The sequence below is a fragment of the Anolis sagrei genome, chromosome 8 (genome assembly GCF_037176765.1).
Source record: "Anolis sagrei isolate rAnoSag1 chromosome 8, rAnoSag1.mat, whole genome shotgun sequence".
Taxonomy (NCBI): domain Eukaryota; kingdom Metazoa; phylum Chordata; class Lepidosauria; order Squamata; family Dactyloidae; genus Anolis; species Anolis sagrei.
The window spans coordinates 20,607,407-20,633,921 of record NC_090028.1 but is presented as its reverse complement, the minus strand read 5'-3'; the positions used below and the strand labels follow the sequence as shown (position 1 = coordinate 20,633,921).

The 26,515-nt window shown below is 41.6% G+C and overlaps 1 protein-coding gene across 1 annotated transcript; it reads left to right on the top strand.

Moving 5' to 3' along the window:
• Nucleotides 1–6,790: 6,790 nt before the first annotated feature.
• On the top strand, nucleotides 6,791–22,752 carry TK2 (thymidine kinase 2). The gene is made up of 10 exons (XM_067471043.1): nucleotides 6,791–6,954; nucleotides 8,907–8,944; nucleotides 10,574–10,648; nucleotides 12,115–12,168; nucleotides 13,076–13,165; nucleotides 14,577–14,650; nucleotides 17,209–17,297; nucleotides 19,450–19,529; nucleotides 20,773–20,853; nucleotides 22,543–22,752. Exons 1-10 carry the CDS (start codon nucleotides 6,849–6,851, stop codon nucleotides 22,639–22,641), a joined length of 786 nt encoding a protein of 261 aa, XP_067327144.1. The 5' UTR covers nucleotides 6,791–6,848; the 3' UTR covers nucleotides 22,642–22,752.
• Nucleotides 22,753–26,515: the final 3,763 nt, after the last annotated feature.

The following is a 26,515-nucleotide window of genomic DNA, read 5'->3' as shown; positions in this document are numbered from 1 at the left end:
GCAAGAACACCGCTCCTCACGCCCCACTCAGTTCCTTCTCCCCAGTGAAGTTCCTTTGTGCAGTTTGAGATGTAGGCCCCTTCCACGCAGCTGAGTAAAACCCCACAGTATCTGCTTTGAACTGGAATATAGGGCAGTGTGGACCCAGATAACCCAGTTCAAAGCAGGTAGTGTGGGATTTTCCGCCTTCATATTCTGAGTTATCTGGCTGTGTGGAAGGGTCCAAACAAGCCCTTAGACCATTGGTTCTCAACCTTCCTGATGCCACGACCCCTTAATACGCTTCATCATGTTATGATGACCCCCAACCATAAAATTATGTTCATTGCTACTTCATAACTGTCATTTTCTTGCTGTTATGAATAGTAATGCAAATAGAGAAGGAAGGAAAGAAAGAGGTAGAGAAGGAAGAAAGAAGAAAAAAGGGGAAGGAAGGAAAGATCTTGGAGTCCTCGTGGACAACAAGTTAAACATGAGCCAACAATGTGATGTGGCGGCAAAAAAAGCCAATGGGATTTTGGCCTGCATCAATAGGAGCATAGTGTCTAGATCTAGGGAAGTAATGCTACCCATGCTCTATTCCGCTTTGGTTAGACCACACCTGGAATATTGTGTCCAATTCTGGGCACCACAATTCAAGAGAGATATTGACAAGCTGGAATGTGTCCAGAGGAGGGCGACTAAAATGATGAAGGGTCTGGAGAACAAGCCCTATGAGGAGCGGCTTAAGGAGCTGGGCATGTTTAGCCTGAAGAAGAGAAGGCTGAGAGGAGATATGATAGCCATGTATAAATATGTGAGAGGAAGCCACAGGGAGGAGGGAGCAAGCTTGTTTTCTGCTTCCTTGGAGACTAGGACGCGGAACAATGGCTTCAAACTACAAGAGAGGAGATTCCATCTGAACATGAGGAAGAACTTCCTGACTGTGAGAGCCGTTCAGCAGTGGAACTCTCTGCCCCGGAGTGTGGTGGAGGCTCCTTCTTTGGAAGCTTTTAAGCAGAGGCTGGATGGCCATCTGTCAGGGGTGATTTGAATGCAATATTCCTGCTTCTTGGCAGGGGGTTGGACTGGATGGCCCATGAGGTCTCTTCCAACTCTTTGATTCTATGATTCTATGATTCTATGGTTTTACATTTTATGTAATTTATTTTTTGATTATCTGTTGTGTTCTTTGTGTTTAGATTGTGTTTACTGTATTGATGTGCGTAGCCTTATGTAAGACGCCACGAGTCTACTTGGGAGGATGGAGGCGGAGTATAAATAAAGTTTATTATTTTTATTATTATTATTTATATATGATATGCAGGATGTATTTTCATACGCTGGACCAAATTTGGCACAAATACCCAATACATCCAAATTTGAGTACTGGTGGGATTGGGGGAGGGTATTGATTTTGTCCTGTGGGAGTTGTAATTGCTGGGATTTATAGTTCACCTGCAATCAAAGAGCATTCTGAACTCCACCAACGATGGAATTGAATCAAACTTGGCACACAGAACTCCCATGACTAACAGAAAATACTGGAAGGGTTTGGTGGGCATTGACCTTGAGTTTTGGGAGTTGTAGTTCACCTACATCCAGAGAGCACTGTGGACTCAACAATGATGGATCTGGACCAAACTTGGCATGAATTCTCAATATGCCCAAATGTGGGGTTTGGGGAAAATAGACCTTGACATTTCGGAGTTGTAGTTGCTGGGATTTATAGTTCATCTACAAAGAAAGAGCATTCTGAACTCTACCAACAATTGAATTGGGCCAAACTTCCCACACAGAACCTTCATGACCAAGAGAAAATACTGTGTTTTCTGGTGATCTTTGGTGACCCCTCTGACACCCCCTCGCGACCCCTCCAGGGGTCCCGACCCCCAGGTTGAGAAACACTGCCTTAGACCAATAATGGGCAGTCTTTTGAGCTTGGTGTGTCAATACTCGCCAAAAAACCGAGCATAACTCGAGTGGGGTGTCACTAAGAGAAAAAAACCATAATTTCATGATATTTATAGTTTAATAACAAAAAATTATTATTGTAATATATAACTATATTTAATAAACCAAAAACTAATTATTTAACTTCCCTGCTTTTTCTATAATGCCATATATCTTGGCATTATAGAAAAATGCTGGTGTATGAGCTGAGGATGAAATGTCCTTGGGATGCAGCCCCATCTTCTCTGTATGCAGCTGCATGCAGCTGTGTGTCATCAAAAATGGCTACGCGTGTCAGTACGTATCTCTGCCTATGAACCCACCAGGATCTTGAGATCTTCCGGGGAGACCCTGCTCTCGATCCCGCCTGCTTCTCAAGCACAGCTGGCGGGGATGAGAGATAGGGCCTTCTCGGTGGTGGCTCCTCGGCTGTGGAACGCCCTTCCTATGGACATTAGACTAGCACCATCTCTAATGGTATTCCGCAAAAAGGTGAAGACCTGGCTGTTTGAGCAGGCGTTCGAATAATTAGTGCAATGATTGGTTAATGAATACTGGAATGGAACAATGGATGACGAATCTGGAACATGTTTTTGATGACGAGACGACAGTGAATGGGTATTGTAGTGACTGTTTATTAATTGTGTAATGTGTTAGGTTGATAACTGTTTTTATACTGTAGCACTGAATTTTTGCTGTTCGTATTTGTTGTGAACCGCTGTGAGTCGCCTTCGGGCTGAGAACAGCGGTATATAAGTAAGGTAAATAAATAAATAAATAAATAAATAGGTTCGCCATCATGGCCTTAGACTGTTATTTTAGGGCCATTCCACACAGCTGCATGAAATCCACATTGAACTACATTATATGGCAGTATGGACTCAGATAATAATCATTATCATCTTTATTTATACCCTGCCACCATAGAATCAGAATCAAAGAGTTGGAAGAGACCTCATGGGCCATCCAGTACAACCCCATTCTGCCAAGAAGCAGGAATATTGCATTCAAATCACCCATGACAGATGGCCATCCAGCCTCTGTTTAAAAGCTTCCAAAGAAGGAGCCTCCACCACACTCCGGGGCAGAGAGTTCCACTGCTGAACGGCTCTCACAGTCAAGTTCTTCCTCGTGTTCAGATGGAATCTCCTCTCTTGTAGTGTAGGGGCAACGAAACCAAAATATTTCCCAAAAGGCAGAAGCCCCCTTTCCAATAGGGAGGGCAAGGATGGACACCATGAAAGTTGAATCCTTTAAACTGCAAAAAACTATTTATTATTGCGTGGCCATAGCAATAACGACAAACAAGCATATAGGGATGCAATCAAAGGGTTTGTCGCAACCCCCAATGGGGCTGCAGAGCATTTATAGTAAATGGAATATACACTTTCATTGGTTCCCAAAGACAAATCATTTCATTGGTCTAAGCTAGCTATACAGTTGTTCATTAGTTGTTTATGATTTTGATTGACATTATAGCACATGTGGGATCCTAACAATGGCACAACTATAAACTCTCTGCGTGGGGTTGCCCTTGAAGACGGCCCGGAAGCTTCAATTGGTCCAACGTGCGGCAGCCATGTTACTAACAGGAGCGGGACGCTGGGAGCATACAATGCCCTTGTTGTACCAGCTCCATTGGCTGCCGATCTGCTACCGGGCTCAATTCAAGGTGCTGACGCTGGCCTATAAAGCCCTAAACGGTTCCGGCCCAAGATACCTCTCTGACTGCATCTCGACCTACGAGCCCACCAGGACTTTGAGATCGTCCGGGGAGGCCCTGCTCTCGATCCCGCCTGCCTCACAGGCACGCCTGGCGGGGACGAGAGACAGGGCCTTCTCGGTGGTGGCTCCTCAGCTGTGGAACACCCTTCCCGTGGACATCAGAATGGCTCCCTCCCTGATGATATTCCGCAGGATGCTAAAGACCTGGCTGTTTGAGAAGGCGTTCGAACAAATAGTGCAATAACTGGTAATTGACAACAGGAATGGAACAACTGAAATGATGCTGAATTGTGGTTAAAACGATGAGACGAAGTGGAATGGCCTTTTGTATTATTGACATTGTTGATGTTTTGATGATGATGTTTAGGTTAATGTTAGACTGATATTCTAGTTGTGTCTCGAATTTTGTACTTGTTCTTTTTATGCTGTACACCGCTGTGAGTCGCCCCCAGGGCTGAGAACAGCGGTATAAAAGCAAAGTAAATAGATAAAATAAATAAATAAAATAAATAAACATAACTATGGTCCATTGTTCTCTGGCCATGACTGTATCTTATCTGTTAGTCTGTTGCAAACATGGCTCCAGAGCTACTGGGAAATTTGGGGATTCTAACTAGCCACAAGCAAGCTGGTTTTGTCTGGATATACTGTTATCCTTGAATAGTAACTTCTTTGGAGCACTGATTTCTCAAACAATCAGCATTTTCTGTAAACATAGGCCTACTGCAGAAATAGGCCAATATGGCAGTAACTCATGGCATATGAGCATTGGGAGCATCTCTGAAAATTCCCTTTTTAAAACCACATCCCCTCTAGTATGAATCAGAATTTTTTTAAAAAATTTTTATAATGTAGGTGCATACCTAAAGTTTTGTTTTACATAGTTTTGAAGATCAAATTAGGTAGGTGACGTCCCCCATTCTCCATACACTGAGTAAACTGATTTCTGGCGTTTGTCATGACTCTTGCCAGCATAGCAGGCGTTCTGTTGGCAGTTTCTTCCTGGATGTTGGTCTTCAAATCTTGTAGGGTCCTTGGACGGTTCACGTAAACACGCAATTTAAAAAAAAAAACCCATAGAAAAAAAATCACAAGGGGCCAAATCTGGAGAGCGGGCCAGCCACTCCAAATCTGCTCGAAAAGTAGGCCTCAACGGCAAAAGCACAATCCTCACTGTTCCAATGCATGATGGCAACTGAATTGTGTCAGGAGAAAACTTTATACTCCTGCCTCTCGAACGAGACCACTAGTGCTCCACTACGACTTCAACCGACTGAATGGTGCGCATTTTAGAAAAGGAAGTTATGCTGCCTCACTCTGTACATTATACGGCAGTGTGGACTCAGATAACCCAGTTCAAAGCAGATATTGTGGATTCTCTGCCTTGGTATTCTGAGTTGTATGTTTGTGGAAGGGCCCTTAAGTTTCCTATCCATAAACCCAGGTATCTGCTAAACAGTTTCACAAGCCCCTTCCCCACAGCCCTATATCTCAGAATATCAAGGCAGAAAAATCCCACAATATCTGCTTTGAATGTGGGATTTTTCTTCCTTGATATTCTGGGATATAGGACTATGTGGAAGGGCCCTCAGTACTTCGGTCTGTGTATTAAATGTACATATTTTTTAGACATAATAGAAATGTATATTTCTAGTACTGTACTGTTCAACATCTTTATTAATGACTGAGATGAAGGTTCAGAGGGTGTGCTGATCAAGTTTGCAGATGACACCAAATTAGGAGAGAGAGCTAATACTCCAGAGGACAGGATCAGGATGCAGAAGGACCTTAACAGATTAGAGAGCTGATTGACCAAAACTAACAAAATGAATCTCAACAAGGGCAAATGTATGATGCTACACTTTTTGCAGAAAAAACAAAAAGGATGACGCCTGGTTCGACAACAGTCTATGTGAGAAAGATCTTGGAATCTTCATGGACAACAAGTTGAACATGAGCCAACAGTGTGATGCAGCAGCTAAAAAAGCCAATGGGATTTTGGGCTGCATCCAAAGGAGTGTAGTGTCTAGACCAGGCATGGGCAAACTTCACATTGTGGGAGTTGAAGTTCAAAACACTTGGAGGACCAAAGTTTGCCCATGCCTGGTCTAGATCAAGGGAAGCCATGTTGCCTTTGTATTCTGCTCTGGTTAGACCTCACTTGGAATCCTGTGTCCAATTCTGGTCGCCACAGTTGAGATCTGCATGGTTTGTTTTTGTACTTGTATCTATGAATGTATTTGGCATTGAATGTTTGCCATTTTTTGTTGGAATCCGCCCTGAGTCACCTCGGGGGGAGAGGGCGGAATCCAAGGAAAGATTTATTTATTTTTCTTGTGTCAGGAGTGACTTGAGAAACTGCAAGTCGCTTCTGGTGTGAGAGAATTGGCCGTCTGCAAGGATGTTGCCCAAAATTACAACAGCAAAACAACAGAGAGGAAAAAACAAGAACATCTAATCTCCTCTCAACAAAACATTGCCCCAGGCACTGCCAGGCCATGAAATGCTAATCAAGGTGGTCAGTTGAAACATTCACACCTAGATCCAACAGACAAGAGTTCTTTGTCCCACCCTGGTCATTCCACAGATATGTAAACTTCTTTTCCTAGTTCCAACAGACCTCACAACCTCTGAGGATGCTTGCCATAGATGCAGGTGAAACGTCAGGAGAGAATGCCTCTAGAACATGGCTTTATAGCCCGAAAAAACCACAACAACCCATGCCCAGCTCTTTCAGCCGCTCCTCATAGGGCTTGCTCTCCAGACGGTTGATCATTTCAGTCACCCTCCTTTGGACACATTCCACCTTGTCAACATCTCCCTTCAATTGTGATGCCCAGAACAGGACACAGTGTGATTCCAGGTATGGTCTGACCAAGGCAGAATAGAGCATGGGTAGTATGACTTCCCTGGATCTAGGCACTAGACTCCTATTGATGCAGGCCAAAATCCCATTGGCTGTTTTAGATCCCAGTTTAGACATATAAACTGGGAAGTTAGAAAGACACTTCCTCTCCTGCAGAGCATTTGTGATCTTCCTCAAAGGGAAGGGAGGGGCTTTCCTGCAGTGCCTGGAGCAGCGGTGGCCACGCCCCTTTGCCTGCCGCTCGGCCTTCTGGGAGTTGTAGTCAGAAACTGCTGGCAGCCGGAAGTAGCAGTCGAGGAGAAGGGGGAGCGCCCAGATGTAGGCCATGCGGCTTCCTGCGTGGCTCTGCCGGCCTGGGTCCCTCCTGTGCCGGAGCCTCGGGTTCCGCATGAGCTCCTGCCCTCCGAAGACGCAGGAAGGGGCCGGTCCAGGTGAGGGCCTTTTGCTTGATGGCAAGCCTGGGCAAACTTGGGTCCTCCCTCCAGGTGTCTTGGACTGGGGATTACATAAATAACTGGGGATTACATAAATTGTCGTGCAAAGAAAACATGGAGTGTTGGCAGTAGTCAAGCTAGAACAGGCCTGGGCAAACTTCGGCCCTCCCTCCATTTGTTTTGGACTTCAACTCCCACAATTCCCACAATTGTGGGAGTTGAAGTCCAAAACAAATGGAGGGAGGGCCGAAGTTTGCCCAGGCCTGTTCTAGCTTGACTACTGCCAACACTCCATGCTTTGGGTTGTAGGTTTTTTCGGGCTATATGGCCATGTTCAAACTTTTTAAACAGAGGGCCAGGTCACTGTCCCTCAAACTGTTGGAGGGCCGGATTATCATTTGAAAAAAAAGGAAAATTCATAGAGGTATATACTTTACTTACTTACTTAGGCGATCCCTCGTTGGACGAGTAAGATGGTCTTCCAATATTCTTGTGGGTTCGTAGGTGGCTGTGGAGCCCTATTCTTGACCCGCATCTTCTCCCACAGTGAAGACATTGGTGTCCAGGTGGAAGGCGGTCCCGGTCGGGGTTGGCTTGACGCACCTTCGTCCTGGCACGTTTCTCTCTTTCACCCTCCACTCGTGCCTCCTCGAAATCTGCAGCACTGCTGGTCACAGCTGACCTCCAGCTGGAGTGCTCAAGGGCCAGGGTTTCCCAGTTCTCAGTGTCTATGCCAGAGATTTTAAGGTTGGCTTTGAGGCCATCTTTCAATCTCTTTTCCTGTCCACCAACGTTCCATAATGTAAAGCAGTGGTTCCCAATCAGTGGTCTGTGGACCACCAGGGGTGTGCAAGAACGAAACTATTTATTTGGGTCGTTGTAGGTTTTTTTGGGCTATATGGCCATGTTCTAGAGGCATTATTTATTTATTTATTTATTTGGGGTTCTTTTACCCCGCCCTTCTCACCCCGAAGGGGACTCAGGGCGGCTTACAAAAGTAAAGGCACAATTCGACGCCTGCATCATAAAACAATCATATACAAAATTACATCAATTCACAGTTAACAACAATTCATGCATTATAACCATAAAATCAATAAAATCAATAAAACCAATACAAACCCATTTTCTCCTCTTACATGGTCAGCGTTCGCTAACTCATAGATCTAGTTTTACTTTCCACTTCTTCAATCCTGTTGGACATACTCGTCTGGTTGTCTGATTTAATCGCCAGAGTGCCCAAAGGCCTTGTCCCATAACCACGTTTTCACCCTCCTCCTGAAGGCGAGGAGGGATGGTGATGCCCTGATTTCCCCCAGGAGTGAATTCCACAGGTGAGGGGCCACCACTGAGAAAGCCCTGCTCCTCGTCTCCACCAGCCTCACTTGTGACAGTGGTGGGGTCAAGAGCAGGGCCTCCCCAGATGATCTCAGACTCCGGGGTGGGACGTAGAGGGAGATACGTTCCGACAGATACACTGGACCGGAACCGTATAGGTCCGGTCAAAACCAGCACCTTGAATTGTGCTTGGAACTGAATCGGCAGCCAGTGGAGCTGGCACAGATGTTTCGCCTGCATCAATGGCAAGCATCCTCATCCTCACGAACTATGAGGATGCTTGCCATAGATGCAGGCGAAACCTCAGGAGAGAATGCCTCTAGAAAATGGCCATATAGCCCGAAAAAACCTACAACAAACCAGTGATTCCGGCCATGAAAGCCTTCGACAATACTCCATGCTTTCTTTGCATGACAATTTATGTAATTCCCCAGTTATTGGCCAGACTGGCTCGAGCTGCTGGTTTTGCACTGCAAAATCTCTCGAGGATACCAGGTTGAGACATTACCCCCTTTATTATACCAAATGTGGGTATCACTGAAATATAATCTGAACGCAAATAGTCTTGAGTTACTTCCTAAATATTCCCCTCCCCCTCTTTTTCTTTTAAGATAAACACCAAGACAATGGAGGAAAAAAGAAGACAACTGTAAGTATGATGCCAACAAAGGCAAAGTTAATTGGGTTGCTGTGAGTTTTCTGGACTGTGGCCATGTTACAGAAGCATTATCTCCTGAGGTTTCTCCCACATCTATGGCAGGCATCCTCAGAGGTTGTGAGGTCTCTTGAAAACTAGGCAAGCTGGGTTTATATACCTGCTTGCCTAGTGGAATAATGTCCATGGTGGGAGAAAGAAAGAACTCTTGTCTGTTGGAGGCAACTGTGAACATTGCAATTTTAGACCTTGATCAGCACTGATTCGTGGAGATTAACATTTTCTAGAGAGGCCCTGCTCTTGGTCCCGCCTCTTCAGCAGGCGTGGTTGGCGGGGGTGAGAGGCAGGGCCTTCTCGGTGGTGGCCCCTTGGCTGTGGAACTCTCCCCCCCCCAGTGATATTTAATCAGCTCCTTCCCTTTTAGTCTCCAGGAAGTAAGTTAAAACATGTCCCCAGAGTATATTTCCCCACCTGTATGAAGGTCTATATTTATGACCCCGTTCCTTATGAGTTTCTCCCCCACAAACAGTCCGCTCCATCCCTATCTCATCCTGATTTTAGTATTTTTAGTATGTTAGTTTTATTTTGCGCTCATTGTTATGTTATGTTATTTTACTGTGTATGATCTTGCTTTATCATTTTTGTACTCACATGTTGTATGTATTTTACTGTGTTGTTATTGTGTTTTGATTTTACTTTATTGTAATGTGCTGTTGGGCTTGGCCTCATGTAAGCCGCCCCGAGTCCCCATTGGGGAGATCGTGGCAGGGTATTAAATAAAGATGATGATGATGATTATTATTATGATGGGACCAAGCTTTAGGAGATCAACTGCAGTACAATAAATGAACAAAGCATCTGTGCAATGACATTTTGGAATGGCTCTGGCCTACGACATTGTATTATGTGATTTTATTATTGATGTAACTGTTTTTATGTGTTCTAATTCTCTGTTTTTAATGTAGATGTTTTTACCAATTGTATGTTTTTAAGGCATTGAATTGTTGCCGATATGCGAAGCTGCTCTGAGTCCCCTTTGGGGTTGAGAAGGGCGGGGTACAAATATGGCAAATCAATAAATAAATGAATGAATAACCTTGCAACTTCAAAACCTAACTGATTCCTGCCTGGGGGAATCCTTTGTTGGAAGGTATTAGCTTGTATACATTAGCACAGATATAAATCCCACTTGCCTAGTTTCCAACAGACCCCTCAACCTCTGAGGATGCCTGCCATAGATGTGGGAGAAATGTCAGGAGAGAATTTTTCTGGAACATGGCCATACAGCCTAGTAAACTCACAGTAATTCAGTGATTCTGGCCATGAAAGCCTTTGATAAAACACAAAGTTAATTGCATATGATGTAGTGAAAGAATACACAAGTAAAACATAAGCCAAAAAAGCATTGGTGTATTCTTAAATACAAGATTGGGATTTGAAATTATAAATATGCACAAAATGGGTAAAATCTTTCCTTTCGTATGGCTGATTATGTTCCCCAATGTTCCATATGTTATATGTGTATCACTTTTTTTTTTAAAAAAAGCAGAAGTCTTTAGTTTTCTGACCTAGCATTTCATTTAGCATTGATTGACTATACTGTTTTGCTTTTGTTTTTATCAGATTTGCATTGAAGGAAACATTGCAAGTGGTAAAACTACATGCCTGGAATATTTTGCTAAAAACACCAACATTGAGGTAATGTGTTTGTGAATTCTGCTATATCAGTCATGGGCAAACTTGGGCCCTCCTTCCAGGTGTTTTGGACTTCCACAATTCCTAACAACCTCAGGCCCTTTCCTTTCCCCTCTCAGCCGCTTAAGCCCAATTTTAGATTTTATTATATTTTGCTTGTGTGACCTCTCGATTAGGCCAAGATTTGTATAGTTCTGAAATCTTTGCAAGATCCCACTCATTGCTTTCCTAGGGTTAAGGGGCAGAGCATTTTTGAAAGGCATGGTGTAGTGAAATCCCTACCTGTTAAGTTAGGAAAAGCCTAGGAAAAAGTAGGCCCAAGAAGTTCGGCAGCCATTTTGGAAAGGGTGCCAGGGGAATCCATTTTAGTTACTCAAAGGTTGTGTGTTTAGAAAGAAAGGTTTCTAAACATGGGAAATGAGGGGAGTTAGTAACTGGCCGAGAGAGAGTGTGGGTGGATTGAATCAGGCAGATTAAATCTAGGTATTGAAGAGATAGGTTCTGGTGCTTGAGTCAGATAGACTCTGAGTTTTAAGGAAGGTAGATTAGAGTAGTATTCAGATTGCTATTAGAGAAAGAATACCTGGAATACTGAAGAGGAACAGATCCTAGAGAAAGGACTGTGTGTAGTCAAAGAAGTCTAATCAGAGGAAAGTCTGCTAGATTCTCGTGAGTTAAGTGTTTAAGTGCAACCAAGAAGTGTTCCTGTGTAACTAAGAATGGAACTGCTTAAAGTAACCACAAGCTTTTTATGCCAGTACTTTGAAACCAACTAAGCTTTATATCTGATTTGTTCAAGTTCTCTCAAATAAACATCATTGTTTTATTGCTCACAACATCTGCCTCACGTGTGCCTCTGGGTGAAGTTTTAAAAGCAGCTTTACTGAAGAATCTCTAAACAAGTTAGAGAAACAGATTCTATACATTTGGTGGCAGTGAAGACTTAAAAGTTTCTCTATAGGAATCACCTCAGCATAGTACTTTAACTGATGGCAGCGGCCTGAAGATTAGTTTGCCTTTAACAAGTTTGAGTTCAGTGCCCTAAGTCTTTTTATACATGGCCTTTAATAGACCATAGCCTTTTGGAAACATGACTATTTTGGAGATTAATTGGTGTTCACACTATTTGGAATAATCATAACCTTTTGTAAAGTATGATTTTCCTGAGAAGAAAGAGTTAAATACTTGTTTGAGTGAATCTTCTCCTTAGTAGTAAATATCCACTAGTATTCTAACAACTGAGGTTTCTCAGTTGTTAGACTGATATGCCTGGTTATCTCTTTGAACTGATAGGAACAATGCATAAAATATATAGCAGATCTTCAGAAGTGTTATTTCATTTGCCCAAAAACATCTACTCTCCCATAAAATATAAGTAAAGGGTAAAGGTTTTCCTTGACATTAAGTATCTTCAGTTGAAAACGTGTTATGCTAGAGAATGTGCCTTTAAATATGTATTTCAAATTCAGGTATTGACTGAACCGGTGTCTAAGTGGAGAAATGTATGCGGCCATAATCCTCTGGTAAGTTTCCAAAAGATAAATTTCTCAACCATTTTTAAGCTGTCAATTACCAGGTCTGCAGACTGATAATTGAAGAGGCAAAATGGTAAGACAAAGGTATCAACAACCTTGTGAGAATCCTAAATTTTAGGATTTTCCATAGCAAAGAAACCTCAGTAAAGGACTCCCACTGTGTGTACAAACACATCCGGTAATTCATACCCTTATCTCTTCATTTGTAAGACGCCATTGATTGTAAGGTGCACCCTAATTTCAATACCACCACCATCAAAAATACATAAGACACACTTGCAATTCTAATGTTTATTTATATAGGAAAAAGTGCCTCTTAGAATTGAAGAAATATACTTAGTAATGTCAGAAAGCTGACTGACTGATGTGCAGTTGATTGAAGGGAATGGGAGTCTGAGCAGCAGCACTTCATACTGCAACATTGAGCCCCCGATGGTGCAATAGGTTAAACCCTTGTGCGAGCTGAACTGCTGACTGAAAGGTTGGGTGGTTCGAATCTGGAAAGTGGGGTGAGCTCCTGGCTGTCAGCCCCAGCTTCCCATGCAGGTACGTGAGAGAAGCCTCCCACAGGATGAGAAAACATCCAAGCGTCTTCTGGGCAACGTCCTTGCAGACGGCCAATTCTCTCACACCAGAAGCTGTTTGCAGTTTCTCAAATCTCTCCTGACACGGAAAAAAAAATACTGCAACATTTTGTTGCAAGCTCTCATCTGTGTACATCAGTTAATTTAATCACACTATTTATATCTCAACTTACAATCTAAAGATCTCAGTTCAGCATAGAATAAAACCAACTTGAGTATTGTAAAAAAAGTAAATATAAAGTGTATATTTAAATGTTTTATGGTGAAAAAGACAATAAAATAACCAGGAAAAATGTTTCTCATTACTTCAGAGTTTAATGTATCAAGATCCGACAAGATGGGGCATAACGTTACAGACATATGTGCAGCTTACTATGTTGGACCAGCATATGAGGACAACGGTATGTTCAGAAAAGTTTATTTCTTATAATGCAGCAGTTTTAATTTCTGACCGAAATACAGGGTGAAGCAGCATAACTTCCTTTTTTCAAAACTTAATAAAACCCATTGTATGAATCAGAAATTTTAATTTTTTTATAATGTAGGCGCATACCTAAAATTTTGTTTTACATTGTTTTGAAGATCAACCCAATGAATGGCGAGTATTTTAAAAAAGGAAGTTATGCTGCTTCACCCTGTATTTATTGGGTCGTTGTAGGTTTTTTCGGGCTATATGGCTGTGAGGACCTCACAACCTCTGAGGATGCTTGCCATAGATGCAGGCGAAACGTCAGGAGAGAATGCCTCTAGAACATGGCCGTGTAGCCCGAAAAAACCTACACCAACCCAGTGATTCCAGCCATGAAAGCCTTCGTCGAAATATTTATTTATTTACTATATTTATACCCTGCCCTCTCAGAATAGCTTACAAGTTATATGTACATACAATATATTATTAGCATAGCACAATATTAGTATTATATATTATTATATTGTACTATACCACTATACTGCAATATTATTAGTAATATTATACACTATATATAATATATAATTACTATATTATAATATTGTATCATTATTATTATTATTATTTTGTATTACAATATTATGATCAATATTATAAGTACATACAATATATTATATTATTAGCATTGCAGAATATTAGTATTATATATTAGTATATAGAGTCGCCCTCGGGCTGAGAGGGGCGGTCAATAAATGCAAGAAATAAAATAAATAAATAAATAAATATATTGTACTATACCACTGTACTGCAATATTATTGGTAATATTACATTTAATAGATAATTATTATATTATTATATTGTATTATTGTTATATTGTATTACAATATTATGATCAATATCATAGGTACATACAATATATTATATTAGCATAGAACAATATTACCATTATATATTGCTATATTGCACTATACCATTCTGCAATATCATTAGTATTATTACATCTAAAATATAATTATTATATTATTATATTGTACTATTATTACTATTATATTGTATTACATTATAATATTATTATCAATATTATAACATGACCATTTTATTACGCTCCATAGACCCATCAGTGAAAACCAACAGTCATTATAAATTCTTCCATCTCAGGATAATATTATATGTATATACAATATATTGTATTATTAGCATAGTACAATATTATATAAAGCCTCAATGTGTTGAATTTGTTTTTGCTTAGGTTTACCACCATTCCTTTTTCACCCATTTTCTTCCATTGTTGACTTCTCCATTGGTGAAATGTTGTTTATAGGGATCTTGAGTCAGGTAGCCATTTATCTTAAATGCTACAAGTGTCAGACTATCAAATGACTCTTGAAATGTTAATTTGCAGCTTTCTCCCGTAAAAATGATGGAGAGATCCATTCACAGTGCAAAGTACATTTTTGTAGAAAACTTGTATCGAAGGTACAGTATCCAGAGTTTTTTTTTCTCCCTGATTTTGGAGCTTGGTTTGTGTTGTAATTTTAACTTATGTTTGTATCTATGTTTCTGCTGTCCTATATTAACCAACTTTGATAATATATTCATATAATAATAAGAAAACTTTATTTCTAGACCGCCCTCTCTCCCCGAAGGGACTCAGGGTGGTTTACAGAAAGAAAACAAAAGACAAACATTCAATGCCTCAAATGAATACAAACACATCAAAATATTAAAGATAATTCACAGACACAACAGTAAACTTACAATGAAGAATTAAGCATTGAGATGGAAAAAAAGCATTGAGATGAATATTTTAAGTGTAACGGATTAGGGTAAATATAGTGAAGTTAAACATTGCACTAATCGAACTGGGCTTTCGGGTTTTATGTTTTGAAGGCGAGGACTAGATTCATAATACAAGGAGAACATATTCTGAAGAATAATATCACATAGTGGTCTACAAACTGTGTGTCTCACATGTTGCACTAAACTAGGAATTCTGCACTATGTTGGCTGTAGCTTCTGGAATGGAGGTTCAGCAACATCTGGTTGGAAATCTCTGTTTCTGGTTCAAATTTGTGCTGTTCACTTGAGGCATGAGATATGGTTAATAAAATAAGAATATGCAACCTAGAGATGGGTCCAGCTTAGGCATGGTCAAACTTCAGCCTTCCAGGTGTTTTGGACTTCAACCCCCACAATTCCTAACAGCCTACCTGCTGTTAGGAATTGGGGGAGCTGAAGTCCAAAACAGCTGGAAGGCTGAAGTTTGTCCATGCTTGGTCCAGCTGGTGAAGTCTGTTCTCATAAGTTGAGCTAAGGCCATTGCAACTCATGTTATGGTTTTTGGTGTATGTTTCCCTCCATAACGAACCTCTTAAGCAGGGCAGCCTCCCATTATGGCCATTTCTTTGTTGAACAGTGGGAGGGAATGGGGATGTGCCCTGTTATTGTCCTGTAGTTGGATGTGCTGCAAGGACCCCCGAAGGTTTCAGTAGAGGCCTTTTGCAGTGAATCAAGATACAGGACTGTGATGAAGTATAAATTTTTATCTACAGTTATGTATTGTTATAGATAAGTGTTTGTAAGGGTAAGTATATAGTATTGCATAACATTGGGGGATGGTAGCCAGCTTAGCTTGCTTTGAGCTGAGTTGCTATGGAGATAGGGGTGGAGCCAGCTGCCACTTAGCAGAGCCATTTTAAAGCAGTCAGTCTGTGGTCGGTGAACTGCAGAAGTGGCTGGTTCTGTTGTGTGTGGAGAATCAGTGAGGTATTCTATAGTTAAAGAACTACAGGGGAAGGCTGATTCTTTGGTATTAAGAATCAGGAAGGTTTTGGCTTTGGGCCAATATAGTTTAGATAAGTCAAGTGACTTATTTATACTAAAAGTGAGGGAAATACTAATATGCATCTTTATTGTAACAGAACCATCATAATGAAAGGATAAGTGTGTGCCTGAACCAATCTGTTAAAGAAAGAAACATCTTTTTAAAGGAACTAAGTTTGAGACCTGTTTGTTAGAAGAATTAGACCGCCTAAGAGTTATTTAATAACTGTTATGAATGTAACCTTTGAAGATCTGCACCTCTAAGAGAAAGGAAACTTTGAAACCATCAAGCTTCTGTACCTCAATAAACTTGTTACAGTTTCTTTTTAAAGTCAAGCCTATGTTACCATTCCTTTCCAAATCAAGTCACACTACATATTGAAGAAAGATCAAAGCAGCATTACAAGCTATTGGTTGTGTCATCAATATAATAAGCCCTCACAAAGAGGTGGCTCCTTTTTACCAACTCTCTATATATTGATAGTAGTTATATTTATGCATCCTTACAATTTGGTGGCATCATTACAAATTAGTGGCCAAACCTTTACAATTAGTAGCAGTAATATACTGCTACTAATATTGATTACTTGCCTCTCCTGATGGCTCCACGCGCGGTACAACAAAGTAAAAAACAAATGAACATAAAATATATACCATAAATTACATAGCTAAAAACACAAAAACATAAAAAAACTTGCACCAAACACAGATACTGAATTGATCTATGGTAGCAGTAGAATGTGAATCAAAACTCATGATTGAAAGTCGACTGAGTTGACCTTCTGCCAGAAGACGTGGATCTTTAATTGCATTTTAAATTCCAACAGCTCCTTTAGCTGTTGGATTTCTTCTGGCAGGTCATTCCGCAGTCTTCTTTTGGAGCCCATGAAAAGGTCCTCTGGGTAATGGTCACTAGGCGGGTTCTGGCTGTTAGAGGAAGTGGGCAATTAATGCACAAATGTCATTTCTTACAAGCTGTATTTACTCCAGAATAAAGAGTAGAGTTCCGTACCTGTTTGGTGGACTTCTAAATAATTACAGGTGTCAGTTCATCTTGTTTTAATTTATAGCAACCTTACAAACAAATCATTAGAGCAGGTTAATAGGAGCATCTCCAGTCAAACAGGCCAGACTTTCTTTGAAAGTATCTTTTAATTCAATTACTTGCACAGCTATGGTATTTATTGAAACATGTTTTTTTTCTGTTACAGTGGGAAAATGCCAGAAGTGGATTATGTCGTTTTGACAGAATGGTTTGAATGGATCATAAAGAACTTGAGTGTTTCGGTTGATCTGATAGGTAAGTTTCCCATGCAACAAAATCACTTGCTGATCTCTAAACCAGCTCGCCATAGTAGTTTGTTCTATACCACAACAATATATTGTGACATAATATATACTGTAATCTGCTTCTGTTCCATCTCCCGCTCCCTTTTTGGAATAATATTGGCATTATGTAGACTGTCTCCTGAGTTACTATTTCATCTGTAGAGTTCAGAAGGCACTTTTACTATAGTTTAGAGCAGGGCTTCTTAAACTTTTCTACTCAGGATCCTCTTTGGCCTGATGAATTTTTAGGTCATTCTAGATCAGTGTATCCCAGCAACCAAAACTCCCAAATGTCAAGGTCTATTTTTCCTAAACTGCACCAGTGTTCACATCTGGGCATATTGAGTATTTGTACCAAGTTTGGTCCAGATCCATCATTGTTTGAGTCCACAATGCTCTCTGGATGTAGGTGAACTACAACTCCAAAACTCAAGGTCAATGCCTTCCAATATTTTTTGTTGGTTATGGGAGTTCTGTGTGCCGAGTTTGGTTCAATTCCATCGTTGGCGGTGTTCAGAATGCTCTTTGCTTGTAGCTGAACTATAAATCCCAGCAACTACAACTTCCAAATGTCAAGTTCTATTTTCCCCAAATTCCACCAGTGTTCACATTTGGACATATTGAATATTTGTGCCAAGTTTGGTCCAAATACATCACTGTTTGAATCCACAATGCTCTCTGGATGTAGGTGAACTGTAACTCCAAAACTCAAGGTCCATGCCCACCAAATCCTTCCAGCATTTTCTGTTAGCCATGGGAGTTCTGTGTGCCAAGTTTGGTTCAATTCAATCGTTGGTGGAGTTCAGAATGCTCTTTGATTATAGGTGAACTATAAATCCCAGAAACTGCAACACCCAAATGACAAAATAAATCCCCCCCAACCCCACCAGAATTCAAATTTGGGTGTATCGGGTATTTGTGTCAAATCTGGTCCAGTGAATGAAAATACATCCTGCCTATCAGATATTTACATTACGATTTACAACAGTAGCAAAATTACAGTTATGAAGTAGCAACAAAAATAATTTTATTGTTTTAATCCACCTCTTGAGTACAAAGTCCCTTAGATTTCTACATGAGATACCACATAAAATAGGGGAGATTGAGTACTGGATGGGGTCGCACTCCCCTTGAAGGCGCAGGTTCGCAGCTTGGGTGTGATCCTGGATTCATCGTTGAGCCTGGATCCCCAGGTTTCAGCGGTGACCAGGAGAGCATTTGCACAGCTTAGGCTCGCGCGCCAGCTGCGCCCGTACCTTGGGAAGTCTGATTTGGCCACGGTGGTACACGCTCTGGTCACATCCCGCCTCGACTACTGCAACGCTCTCTACGTGGGGCTGCCCTTGAAGACGGCCCGGAAGCTTCAGCTAGTCCAGCGCGCGGCAGCCATGTTACTAACAGGAGCAGGACGCAGGGAGCATACAACGCCCTTGTTGTTCCAGCTCCACTGGCTGCCGATTTGCTACTGGGCCCAATTTAAGGTGCTGGTGTTATCCTACAAAGCCCTAAACGGTTCCGGCCCAAAATACCTTTCGGACCGCATCTCAGCCTATGAGCCCACGAGGACCTTGAGATCGTCTGGGGAGGCCCTTCTCTCGATCCCGCCTGCCTCACAGGCACGCCTGGCGGGGACAAGGGAGAGGGCCTTCTCAGTGGTGGCCCCCTGGCTGTGGAACACCCTCCCTGTTGACATCAGACAGGCGCCCTCCCTTATGTCCTTCCGGAAGAGCCTGAAGACATGGCTATTCGAGAAGGCATTTAACTAAATGCTACAGTAACTGGAAATGACAACTGGAACGGAATGTAGACTACGAGATTGGTTATGATTCTATGATAAGACGAAGCGGATTATTTTAGTGTAATTAGATGATAGTGTATTAGTGATATGTTGTTTGTTGTCGTTGTAGTTTATTGTGAAATATGTTTTTTATATGTTGTACACCGCCGCGAGTCGCCCTAGGGCTGAAAGCGGCGGTTAACAAATGCAGCAAATAAATAAATAAATAAATACTTTGCTCCTTGAAAATTGAACCATAATTGCTCTTCATGTTTACAGGAACAGGGCATAACTATGGCAGCATGTAATAATTTTTTCTTCATCTTTTTTGTTTTGTTAATGGCAGTTTATCTACAAACCTCTCCTGAGAGGTGTTATGAGAGACTGAAAAGGCGGTGTAGGGAAGAAGAAAAAGTCATTCCTATGGTAAGGAGAAACTGCCTTCTGACGTGTGTCGAATGAATTGCCCTGATGACTTTTAAAAGGCAGTTGTACTAGAACTTGGGGTGAGCATGGAAGGATTTAGGGGAGCATATGTAAAGGTAAAGGTTTCTCCTTGACATTAAGCCTAGTCGTGTCCAACTCTGGGGGTTGGTGCTCATCTCCCTTTCTAAGTTGAAGAGCCGGCGTTTTCCATAGATGCCTCCAAGGTCATGTGGTCGGCATGACTGCATGGAGCGCCGTTACCTTCCTGCCAGAGTGGTACCTATTGATCTACTTACATTTGCATGTTTTCGAACTGCTAGGTTGGCAGAAGCTGGGCCTAACAGCAGGAGCTCACCTCACTCCCTGGATTCAAGTCGTCAACTTCAGCTTCTGCCGACCTATCAGTTCAGGGACTTCAGCAGCTCAGCAGTTTAACGCGCTGTGCCATTAGGGGCTCCTTGAGGAGAGCATAGACAACATTTAATAATAATAATAATAATAATAATAATAATAATAATATAGAATTTTAACTTGTATTTTAACTGTGTGTACCTTGTTGTGTTTTCATAGTGTTTTCTCTCTTATTTTAATAACATGGTACCGTGCCTCGAGCTGTAGGGAGAGGCATGTAATAAGTGTACTTATTGTTATTATTATAATATTATTACTATTACTACTACTGTTATTATTATCAGCAGCTATGGGTCAGTAAGGGGTGTCAACCTGAAAACTGATTAGCAGGATTGCTGTTGTGTGTGAGTTTTCCTGAAGCATCTGACAGGTTGCTGAGAGGAAGTGGGATGTTGGGCTGAGAAGTCCTTACTGGGAATAATGGATCATGACCTGTTAGGATCACTGTTAGCACTCTAAGCAATTGAAATGGAAGCTCTGCATATCAATTTCATATCTGGGGAGAAAATCAAAGGGGAAGGAAATGTTGGAATGTTTATTGATCAAACATAATCTGAATCTTAAAAGAGTTCTGTGTCCACTGGAAGAGTGAATGAATGTGTCTATTTGTTTCAGTCCCAGACTAGAAAATAAATAACAAAACCAGTAGCATAGTTAAAGTGTAGTTATAACATATTTAGAATGTGGAATGTCATGGTAAATACAGATGGAACAATAATTGGATACATCTACTGCAGCAATATTTACTAAGATTAGTCACTCATTGCTTCCTTGGTTTTAGTGATCTGACAAAACTAGACGAATGAAAAGTAATTCTCTTTTTTGTGTTTAGGAATATTTAGAAGCTATCCATCTACTCTATGAAGAGTGGCTGATTAAAAAAAACCTGTTTAAAGTTCCTTCTCCGGTGCTTGTAAGTATATATTAATAGTTTTGTTTTGTCAGGAGCAGAAAACATGTTTAGGTTGGAATGATTCCACATTTGCAAAAGGATAGAAGAAGGAGTCCTCTCTCCCCATTCCACCTGACCAAATATCATGGGCAAAGTCGGGCCCTCTAGGTGTTTTGGACTTCAACTCCCACAATTCCTAACGGCTGCTTTGAGTCGCAGTCAACCTTAAAGTTTCAAAAAGTTTTTTTAAAACATAAAGAACTACATTTCTAAATAGAAAAGATGGGGTCTAGACTATCTAGGTAAAAGTAAAGGTATCCCCTGACATTAAGTCTAGTCGTGTCTGACTTTTGGTCAGCAAGTTCAGCAGCTCAGCGGTTTAACCCGCTGCACCACCAGGGGGCCTCTAGACTATCAAAGTCTAAATAGAGATGTGTTACCATCTCCATTTTAATCTAAGGCCAAACAAAGGAAGGTCTCAAAAACTATATTCTGCATTCTGCTCTCACACAAAGACATGAGAGAAGAGAGAGAAAGGACCACAAGGCCTTGGGGGCTTAAAAGAAAGAGCATACAACCTGGGAATTATTCTGCCTCATCACTGAGATGGGAGAAGGGAATACAGTGAGAAAGACACGTGCATTCAGAGAGGACTGAGGAAAATGTTTCTTCCAGCTTTTGATCCTATGATTCTGCATCTGAAAGCATCATAGGAGCTGGAAGAGACCTCAAGAGCTGTCTAGTTCAACCTCCTGCCATGCAAGAACACACAATCAAAGTACTCCCGACAGGTGGCCATCTAGCCTCTGCTTAAAAACCTCCAGAGAAGGAGACTCCACCAGACTCCAAGGCAGCATATTCCACGGCCAAACAGCTCTTACTGTAAGGAAGCTCTAATAGCTGGCATCTCTTTTCCTGAAGGTTTCAGACTTTTAACTTTCAATGCCTGGCAACACATATAGTACTTTGTTAACTGAGGCACACCTGTATTTGGCAGCTCTCTGACCGCGTTTCTGTGTACGAACCCACACGATCTCTTCGATCATCTGGAGAGGCCCTGCTCGCACTCCCACCTCCTTCGCAGGCGCAATTGGTAGGGACGAGGGAGAGGGCCTTCTCGGTGGTGGCCCCTCGACTCTGGAACTCACTTCCCAAGGACAGCAGGCATGCCCCAACTCTGGCAGTCTTTAGGAGGAGCTTGAAAACGTGGTTGTTCCAGTGTGCCTTCCCAGAATAAGGAAAGCTCTCAGCAATATGCCCTCAGAATGCACTTTACTACCGGGTTAGGATGGACTGCGTTCCCTCATCTCTCTTTGAAAATCCTATACAAATTATATCATACCCTGTTCATGCCCAGGGTTTATTTTTTAATTTGTAAACAATTATATTTGGCCCGGCCATAGGTTTTAATCTTTGTGTGTTACTGTTTTTTTGGTTATTGTTTTTATGTGATTTATATTAATTGTATTGTATTTACTGTTTTGTTTATTGCTTTTGTTTATTGATGTACTGTTGGACTTGGCCTCATGTAAGCTGCTCCAAGTCCCTTGAGGAGATGGTGGTGGGGTATAAATAAAGTTATTATTATTATTATTATTATTATTATTATTATTATTATATTATATTACTGTCCTATCCTAAATAGTACTGCTAAAATTGCATGCCGAACCTTATTATCACTAACTCTTCACATTTTGTTCTGTTTTGAAGGTACTGCAGGCTGATCACGACTTAAAGGATATGCTGGAGACCTATGAAGAAAACCAGGACCGAATCCTAACACCCTACAATATGCAATATTGTCTATAGAAACAGATTTCTTGTGTTATGAATGGTTTAGTGCAGGTATGGGCAAATTTGGGCCCTCCAGGTGTTTTGGACTTCAGCTCCCACCATTCCTAACAGCCTCAGGCTCCTTCCTTTTTCCCCTCAGCCGCTTAAGCGGGTTAGGCAACTGAGGGGGAAAAGGAAAGGGCCTGAGGCTGTTAGGAATGGTGGGAGTTGAAGTCCAAAACACCTGGAGGGCCCAAATTTGCCCATGCCTAGAACTTTAGTATGTACATGCTTCACACATCTGAATAGAAATAGCTCTTTTTTGGTTTCCTTGAAACTCCTGCCAGGCAGTTTAAAGATTAAATAAGTAGTTTCTAAAACTTTCCTGAGCTATTTCCTATTCTCTTATTCTTGTTTGTATTTCCTGCAGCTCTTCCATTCAGTCCTAGACTATGTATTGTTGAAGGCTTTCATGGTCGGAATCACTGGGTTGTTGTAGGTTTTTTCAGGCTATATGGCCATGGTCTAGAGGCATCCTCTAAGGATGCTTGCCATAGATGCAGGCGAAACGTCAGGAGAGAATGCCTCTAGAACATGGCCATATAGCTCGAAAAAACCTACAACAACCCAGTCCTAGATTGTTTGGTGAACTTGAGGCACTTTGAAAGAAAGGGGTGGACGTTTGTCCAATGACCAATTCCTGGCAGGAAACCCTGAGGGGGAAAAGTGTGAGCACCTATAATGTGCATGTTTATACTTAGTGGGTCCTTTTGTTGTTCCAGAATGACACTATTTTGGAGACTGTAATATGTGATATATATATCCCCCCTCTATGTAAACTATGACTCCTATTGCCAGGCACCTAACAAGATTTTAAAATGGCTTGTTTTTCCCATACTTCCCTTTTGTGTTTATACAGTGGTTGTGTCTTTATAAAATGTTACTGGTTATAGACTGTTGTTTACAGCAGTGTTTCTCAACCTTCCTAATGCCACGACCCATAATCCTAATGTAAATATCTGCCATGCAGGATGTATTTTCATTCACTGGACCAAATTTGGCACAAATACACAATACATCCAAATTTAAATACTGGTGGGGTTTGGGGGATTGATTTTGTCATTTGGGAGTCGTAGTTGCTGGGATTTATAGTTAACCTATAATCAAAGAGCATTCTGAACTCCACCAACGATGGAATTGAACCAAACTTGCCACAAAAAAACATGTGTCTAATACAATTAGTGCAGGCAACTCCACAAATCAGATGGTAAATGCTAACATGACAACAGTTAGCCTTTCTGTCATTATAGTTAAGCGTCTTCATCAAAAGCTTTCGCAAACATGAAGGTCTTTAGCTGCTTTTTACAAGATGTCAGGGAACATCTTTTACAAGATGTTTTAACGTCATTGGGGAAGGAGTTCCAGAGTTGGAGCAGCCACCGAGAAGGCCCTCTCTCTTATCGCCGCCAACCACATTTGCGATTGGTCAGATAAGTAAGAAGGACCTGAACCATTAGGGCAGTGTTTCTCAACCTTCCTAATGCCACGACCCCTTAATACAGTTCCTCGTGTTGTGGTGACCCCCAACCATAACATTATTTGTGTTGTTGCTTCACAACTGTAATTTTGCTACTGTTATGAATTGTAATGTAAATATCTGATATGCAGGATGTATTTTCATTCACTGGACCAAATTTGGCACAAATACCCAATAGGCCCAAATTTGAATACCACTGGGGTTGGGGGGGGGGGGGAATCGATTTTGTCATTTGGGAGTTGTAGTTGCTGGCATTTATAGTCAACCTACAATCAAAGAGCATCCTGGACTCCATCAACAATGAAATAGAACAGGCATGGGGAACCTTCGGCTCTCCAGGTGTGGTGGACTTCAACTCCCACAATTCCTTGAGGCCAAGGTAAGCCTTTGGGGTGAATGCCGAGCCTCAAGGAATTGTGGGAGTTGAAGTCCACCACACCTGGAGAGCCGAAGGTTCCTGACCCCTGAAATAGAACCAAGACCTCCCATGACCAACAGAAAATATTGGAAGGGTTTGGTGAGCAATGACCTCAAGTTTGGGAGTTGTAGTTCACCTACCTCCAGAGAGCACTGTGGACTCAAGCAATGATAGATCTGGACCAAACTTGGCATAAATACTCAATATGCCCAAATGTGAAGACTATTGGGAGTTTGAGAAAAATAGACTTTGACATTTGGGAGTTGTAGTTGCTGGGATTTATAGTTCACCTACACTCAAAGAGCATTCTGAACCCCACCAACGATAGAGTTGGGTCAGACTTCCCACACAGAACCCCCATGACCAACGGAATATACTGTGTTTTGTGATGGTCTTTGGTGACCCCTCTGACACCCTCCCGCGACCCCCAGGTTGAGAAACACTGCATTAGGGCTTTAAAGTCAATACCAGCACCTTGAATTGGGCCAGGAAAGGAATTGGCAGCCAGTTCAGGTGCTTTAACAGGGGGCTAGTATGCTCCCTGGGTCTAGCACCCGTTAATAACCTGGCTGCAGATCTCTGAACTAATTGAAGTTTCCAGATATTCTTCAAGGGCAGCCCCACGTAGAACCTGTTACAGTAGTCTAAATGGGATCTAACCAAGGCATGGACCACCATGGCCAAGTCCGGCTTCTCAAGATATGGTCACACTTAGCGCACAAGTTTTAATTGTTCAAAGGCTCTCCTGGCAACCGCCGACACCTGGGCCTCCAGGCTTAGCAAAGTCCGAGGACCCTCGGACTTTGGACCTGTGTCTTCAGGAGGAGTGTGACCCCATCCAACATAAGTTGCCACCCTATATCTGATCTGCCTTCTGACTGACCATAGAATGATAGAGTTGGAAGAGACCTTGTGGGCCATCCAGTCCAACCCCCTGCCAAGAAGCGGAAAAATCACATTCAAAGCACCCAGAAGGACCAGGAGGACCTCCCATCTTGTCTTGGTTCAATTTCAAAACGTGGACAGGCACCGGTTCAGGGTCTGGGCTGCTTCCTTGGCTTTTCTTCATTTTATTCCTGATCAAAACACAATTTTCAAAAGCATTGACTTACCATGATCTGCTGATCCGTCTTGTTTCTCCTTTGAGGGTCACATTTCTCTTTCACTGATTATTGTGATAGCTACTGCTACATTTCTTTCCATTGTATTTTTCTATTAAGGAATATGTATAAAATGTACTGTTTGAAATGTTTATGGAAAGTATGTGTTACACTCCTACCATTTATCAGGGAGATGGAAGATGGCAGATGAGACACGAGCATCTTTGAAATGTTTTAATGTTCTTTCTGTTATAACTTGAGATCTTTGGCACTATTTAAAAACACCTTAGAAACTTGTATCATTATTTATTCAGATTAAATGGAACTGATTTAAAACGCCTCTGCTTATTCTATTTAGAACATTTCTGAGGCTTAATAGATGATTACACGATGAGATATTCATTGAAAAACTAGGAAAATGTGCTGCAGGATGTCCCACAGAAACAAAGTTTTTGCAGTTTCAGTAAACTTTCCATGTTTTACTCACTTGTCACTTGGCTGGTTTTTAAGATAGAGTGTATTGGCATTTGTGATGATGGTAATGGCTTCGTGTGTGTGAATAGGAAACAGCTCGGCAATCGTAATTCTCAATGATATCACAAATGACTCGCAAGATGCCAACCATTAGGCAAAAAATAATGGCACCAGTATATTTCTTAATGAGGGCACTCTTGAGATTATTTCAAATTACCCCAAAATATCCTGAACTTGAACACCATAGGACCCCCTGGTGGTGCAGCAGGTTAAACTACTGAGCTGCTGAACTTGCTGACCGAAAGGTTGGCGGTTTGAGCTCCTGCTTTTAGCCTCAGCTTCTGCCAACCTAGCAGTTCGAAAACATGCGAATGTGAGAAG

What these genes read in the sequence shown, in the direction of transcription:
- TK2 (XM_067471043.1), top strand. Translation starts at nt 6,849, where the DNA reads ATGCGGCTTCCTGCGTGGCTCTGCCGGCCTGGGTCCCTCCTGTGCCGG. An exon ending in CTAAAAACACCAACATTGAG is followed by an intron (nt 10,649 to 12,114) that starts GTAATGTGTTTG and finishes TTTCAAATTCAG; the next exon opens with GTATTGACTGAACCGGTGTC. An exon ending in GTAGAAAACTTGTATCGAAG is followed by an intron (nt 14,651 to 17,208) that starts GTACAGTATCCA and finishes TTTCTGTTACAG; the next exon opens with TGGGAAAATGCCAGAAGTGG.